This window comes from Chlorocebus sabaeus, chromosome 15 (assembly GCF_047675955.1).
Source record: "Chlorocebus sabaeus isolate Y175 chromosome 15, mChlSab1.0.hap1, whole genome shotgun sequence".
In the NCBI taxonomy this organism is placed as follows: Eukaryota; Metazoa; Chordata; class Mammalia; order Primates; family Cercopithecidae; genus Chlorocebus; species Chlorocebus sabaeus.
Window position 1 is genome coordinate 17,009,121 of NC_132918.1, and position 6,128 is coordinate 17,015,248.

General features: G+C 40.4%; 1 protein-coding gene across 3 annotated transcripts in view; it reads right to left on the minus strand.

Moving 5' to 3' along the window:
- Positions 1–4,819, minus strand: part of ECT2 (epithelial cell transforming 2) — a 72,685-nt gene extending 67,866 nt beyond the window's left edge. Inside the window, exons 1-3 of one of the 3 annotated variants that reach the window (XM_007972088.3) lie at positions 4,669–4,819; positions 832–983; positions 118–197 (exon numbers count right to left, since the gene is read on the minus strand). In XM_007972088.3, coding sequence (XP_007970279.1) covers positions 118–197; positions 832–961 — 210 coding nt within the window. In that variant the 5' untranslated portion in view covers positions 962–983; positions 4,669–4,819. The remainder of the gene's footprint in view (positions 1–117; positions 198–831; positions 984–4,668) is intronic. The other 2 variants (XM_007972090.3, XM_037988556.2) reach the window with 2 other exon arrangements.
- Between the last annotated feature and the right edge of the window lie 1,309 nt (positions 4,820–6,128).

A 6,128-nucleotide genomic window follows, 5' to 3' on the forward strand; every position in this document is an offset into this window, starting at 1 on the left:
AAAGACACTTAAGTATGAGGTTAAGAAAGCTATGAAACTATTAACACACTGATGGAAGAAAAATTGCATTACAAAAAAAAAAAAAACTAAACTAAACTAAACCCTAAAACTCCATACCTTTAAGGCTTTTATAAGTTCTTCTTGTTTTCCAGCTTCTTGAACCAATATCACTCTTGTTTCAATCTGAGGCATCTCTTCTGTTAAAATTTAAAATGTTTCAATATGTTTATCATGTATTAACATCACAATCAGTAGCTCCTTATCGCTCTTTTGGCTATATCTGGTATGTATTACATCTTTGAGGGAATCATAACTTTCTCTAAATTTAATAGGACTCAATTCCCAACTTATTATAAAAATATTTGGCTATATATCACTTTAGAGAGAGAGAAACCATATTGTAGCAGGGTATAGAAACATCATTCCTCCTAGCCAGGGAATGCGCTATCTTACATAGTTATCCTCCTCAACAGTGCATACAATTTTAGCAAAGACCCATTTATAAAGTGGTAAAGGAAAAAGTAGCTCTTCACCTAACTAATCATGACTGTGTAACTTCTAGCAAACAATGTTGTAGCTAGACCACCCTCACATACAGAAAACGGAATATCCAAATTAAGATGCCTCCCTTTTCAAAGCTGCAAAGCATACAAATAATCCAAATAATACTCAGAAAAGCGACATAGTTTAAAGGAATTCTGTCAACAAATATTCACTTAATACCTGTGCTCTAGCATTACAGTTGGTATTAAAATTAAATCATAAGAAAGTCACTAGTAAGTTTGGAATTAAAATAGAAATTGATTGTTTTAAAGCAGGTAACAGGTTTACCTTCTACATATGAAGTAGATTCAATAAGTAAGTTTTCCTTGGAAATCTCAGTAACTTTAGAATCAAAAATGGAAGAGTCTGCCAAGCTAGTCCTCCCAGTAGCGGATGTTAATACACTATTTCCAGCCATGATTTGTATTCTTCTAAATCAGCTGAAAAAATAAAATTTGAATAAAAATACATAAACATGGTCATTGGGCAAAAATAAGTATTAGAGGCTCTTCTGTACCTAGAATTTATAAAAAGTATTATTATCCATTTTTTTTAATGAACCAAAGAAAGTCACTGAACTTCTCTGAGCCTCTTTTTCTGTAAAATAAACATACTAATACCTGACTCACAGGAATATAATAAAAATAATGTATCAAAAGCACATAGAACATTACTAGACATACAACACTCAACTGTAATCATAAATATTATTCTACTTCCCTTCTCCACACCTTTGCCCTCAACCAATTTCTCTTCCTATATTCACTTGTACCACCACCACAACACACCTCCCACAAAAATCCTAGCCAAAAATCTGAGATCTATCCTTATTCTTTCCTCTCCCACATTTCCCTCCCCAAAATTCCTATCAATCCTACCTCAAATATTTCTGGGATCTGGCCCCCCTTCTCTATACGCTCAATGCCACAATGGTCACTTGGTCTAATAAAACAGGTCCACACAACTTTACCATCAGTTTCTTTAGAAATTACTCTCCACATGGTTTTCAGGAATATGCACCTAAATACAAATGTGACCATATCACTTCCCTGCTTAACAACTTCTGTGAGTCCTCCTTATATGTCCAAGTCCAAATTCAACACCAAGTTCACAATTTGGTCCCAGCCTAACTCTTCACCCTCACCATCTGTAACTCCCCCAGTCCCTATGCAATCTATGCAACAGCAACAATGAATTTTTCAGCTGTTTTTCACGCACAAATCATAATTTACATCACATCTATTTGCATTTAGTGCTCGACTCTCCACCTAGCTTGTCTTCTAACCCCCAATCCATCACTCTTGACTCATACTCCGTGGATGTCTCTAAACCTCTCCTGTATAATTGGGCTGCTCCCTTGTCAGTATTTTCGTAATTCTTTAAAAACACCTCTACCCTAAAAGGTTTGACAATACAATTATGCATTGATGAGTGCCAGTGTAACTCTGGACTATGAAAGAAAATCCTTTTTTAAGTTTTCCAGTACTTAAGAGTTTAAAAGCTAGACAGGGAATAAAAGGTTTAACAGGTTTTCATCAGGGTGGGTTCGGTGGCTCACATCTAAAATCCCAGCACTTTCGGAGGCCAAGCAGAAGGATCACTTGAGGCCAGAATTTCAACACCAGACTGGGCAACATAGCAAGACCTCATCTCTACAACAAATTTAAAAACTAGCCAGGTGTGGTGGCAGGTGCCTATAGTAGCTACTCAAGAGGCTGAGGCAGGGGAACCACTTGAATCCAGGAGTTTGAGGTTGTAGTGAGCTGTGATCCCACCACTGCACTCCAGCCTAGGTGATAGAGCAAGACCCTGTCTCTCTAAAAAAAAATTTTGTAGAGATTTTTATCAATTTTCAATAAGTCAACTTTACTGAGAGAAAATTTCTAAAATATTAGGCAAATATACAGAGGACCCACCTTTAACAAGAGCTACATGTCAGACTTTCCCCTTTCCTACTTCTTCAGATTAATAAAATATACAAATACCTTCCTCCAGAGTCTTAGCAAAGTAACAGTTTAAACTGTATGCTGTGAAGAAATAGTAAGGTATCATAACATCATTTTTGGATGCTGAAAATAAGGAATGTAATAACCTGCACACTAATAACAGCACAGCTCTTATCGTGTCATGTGACACTTCAAAATCAGGCAACTCAGCTTCCTGTCTCAGCCCTGCACATAGCCAGTTAAGCCTCAGTTTCCACATTGGTGGAACACACGTCGTACTACAACTCAAATCTAGTTAATATGAAAACTGATTAGATGTCTTAAAGTGAACAACAAACAATTATTCTCATGTAATATTCACAATATGGATATTTCTTATTGCTTTACCATACATCCATGTCAATTATTATTCTAAGGCTCTCCAAAGGAGCGGTCCAGTAATTGTAACAATCTTAATTTAGAATCAATGATACATTCTATCCAGCCCTATTATTTTAAGTCTTCTACACTCAACCCTTTCTAATGAAAATGCATTAATGTGGCTTTCATTCGAAGTCCCCTTAAAAGAATGTTTAAAAAAAAAAGTCAGGAGATGAGCTAACCTGCTTTAAGGACTGGAGGAGGGAAATCAAAATGCCATTTGAAAGGCCGGGCGCGGTGGCTCACGGTTGTAATCCCAGCACTTTTGGAGGCCAAGGCGAGCGGATCACAAGTTCGAGACCAGCCTGGCCAACACAGTGAAACCCCCTCTCTACTAAAAATACAAAAATTAGCTGGGCGTGGTGGCAGGCGCCTGTAATCCCAGCTACTCAGGAGGCTGAGGCAGGAGAATCGCTTGAACCCGCCAAGCGGAGGTTGCAGTGAGGCGAGATCCTGCCACTGCACTCCAGCCTAGGTAACAAGAGGTAGACTCCGTCTTAAAAAAAAAAAAAAAATTGAAAATATTTACGTTTTTCTCCTATGCGTCCCTCTTTAAGAGGGAGCACAACAAATGATCAAAAGCAGATGATTAATAATTAAAATTGTCCCTGATGATACTGTATATGATCAATTTATTGCCAAAACAGCTTCAAAATTTATAGAGAAAAAGAGATGCATGGTAACTTGATGACTAACATCCAACAGTCTGATTAGAAACTGAAATATATTAATCACTTTTTTTTCAAGTTACTGTATTCCAGAAGCCTTTAAAATAAGCACAATAGGATTAGTGTTCATAAACCTACACGGCTTCTCACCCAAGAACAGACCCAAAGAGCTTCTAACTAAACTCACTATAACACATGCCCCCTTTTATCCCAGAGATAAAATTTGCCACGTAAACAAACATTCAAGTTTCCTTTTACTTAAATACTTTTTAGGTAATCATCTTCCAAAGTGAAGGACTAAAATGCAATCCTGGGTATAATGGTGGTGTTATTAACAATAATGTTACTATTAACAACTGACATTTACTTAATTTAATACGTGGCAGACATTGTCCTAAACCTTTTAATCTCTGCAGTAATCCTAAGAGGCAGGTACTATTATTATTTTCTATGTATAGATGAAGAAACCTAGGAACAGAGAGGTTAAGTAACTTCCCCTAAGTCAAACTATTAGTAAGGGGTAAAAGAGGTATTCAAAGCCAGGCTGAATCCAGAGGCTGCGCCTTTAACCACTAAGCCAGACACATCTGTGCCGGGTGGCTGGGGAGGACGACGGGCGGATGGCCTGGATTTATCTTGCAAAAACGAAAAACTAAACTTCCCGCAAAGAAGCCAGGATGAATCCTAGAATAAAACCACTGCACACTCTGAGATAAGCCCCCAAAGGCTGCAAGTGCCGGCCCCCAGAGCCACAGGGCTGCGCGGCTTGCCAAAATCCCTTTCCCAACTCCCTCCCTTCACCCACACTCTTCCGTCCAAAAGAGCCAACAGGTGAGGGCGAAGATGCCCAGCAATACTGGGGGCTTCGGGCTCCCACTCCGCGTCAGGGCCCAGCTGCTGGGGGTGGGGTGCGGCGAGGCAGTTCCCGGAGCCGGGAAGCCAGAGCTGGGGCGCTCCGGAATTCGCGGTCACTAGGGGCGGGGACGTCGACCGCAGGCAAAAGAGCCCTTGGCTCTGGAGCCGCTCGCCCACTTGCACCTCCCTCACTCACACAGAGTCCTTACCACCCTCAAAAAAGCCCTAGGACTTACAACTCTTCAAACGCCGACTCCTCTCACAGACACCACCATTCCTTGCCGGCGGCCGCCACAACCGATTCAAAAAGTAAGCTCCTCTCTCTAAGAGCCATGCCGATTGGCGTGTGATGTCAACCTCTTTCCCATAGGCAGGAGTCTCCAGAGGGCCGGTGATTGGTCGACGCTCTTCACCTCCCGGCAGGCGCCGCTTGATTGGTTGTGCGTGCGTTTCAAATAAGCCCAACGGCTCGGACGTCGGGACGCCAGGAGTTTGCAGGGAAGTGCCCGGATGTGGCCAGGAGGTGGCGGTGGTGGTTCCTGAGCTCTTACAAGAGTAGCAGGTGTTTCTGTGACTACCGCGTATTTACTCAGTAAACATCCTATTTCGTGAGGAAAGTTTGGGTGGATTCTCCTCGGCCCCACCCAGCTTTTTTTTTTTTTTAAACGATACCAAATCTTCTAAACTTAAATCAGTGCCGCCAGAGATAAATGTTTCCCTACTGGTTGCTGTGAGCTGTAGGATTTTCCTATCGGGATGCTTTCTGCTTTACGAATGTATTTAAATTTGAGTTAAGGGATTTTGACTTTGATAGTTGTATTGGCGTGTGGCAGGGCCAAGGACCGGTCCTAGAACTCGGGCTCCCCAGGTGGACTTCGAATCAGCAGCCTCTTATTTAAATCCTATTATTTAAAGCACTGTGCTCTCATCTAGGGAATATCACGGGTTAGAATTAATTCTTAGAAATTAGAAACATTCTCGGATTTTTTAAAAGATAAGCTTGCATTTGATAAAAATATGCCACTAGATTCTAGAATTTTTGGAGCCAAATTGCCTCCTCGTGGCCCCCCTCCGCCCACTAAGAACTTGTACTTTCCCCTAAAGTCTAGTCAAGAATTTATCAAGTTTTTCCTGTGATTAGAGTTGCTATTATGAAAATAATTTATTTCTTTATTCTCTAAATATGATACCGTATAACACAATCTCTTAAGAAAAATACACCCCCACCAGGTGGGTTTATGCATAGTTCCCACCTGAAGGCTAATATAAATAAAAGAAGAAAGGGGAATCAGATGCCAGAACCTAAATACCAATAAGAAGAGGCAAACGTGTACTTTGGGATGGAACACTTGTGAGCATCTGAAGCAGGTCGTGGGGACTTAATAATTTTTTCTAATTTTGTCAGGCATTCTTAGAATGCCGGAAAAGTTTATAATGCTGTCCACAAAATGAATGAAGCAATCTGGTAATTATTGGTTTCCCTGCTTATCAGTATTTAAGTCTGACCTTCATTAAAATGCTGTGATAACTGTTAGGGCAGAAGAAAAGAAAAACAAGAATTGAAATTTCCATTTGGAATGTGCTTGCATATTTGGAAGTTGGGTGTGCCCAGCATTCCAAAAATGTTCATCGCTGAAAACATATTAAGCTACTGTGAGAAGCAGCCCTACTTCCTTTGTGCACCGCTTTCTGCTCA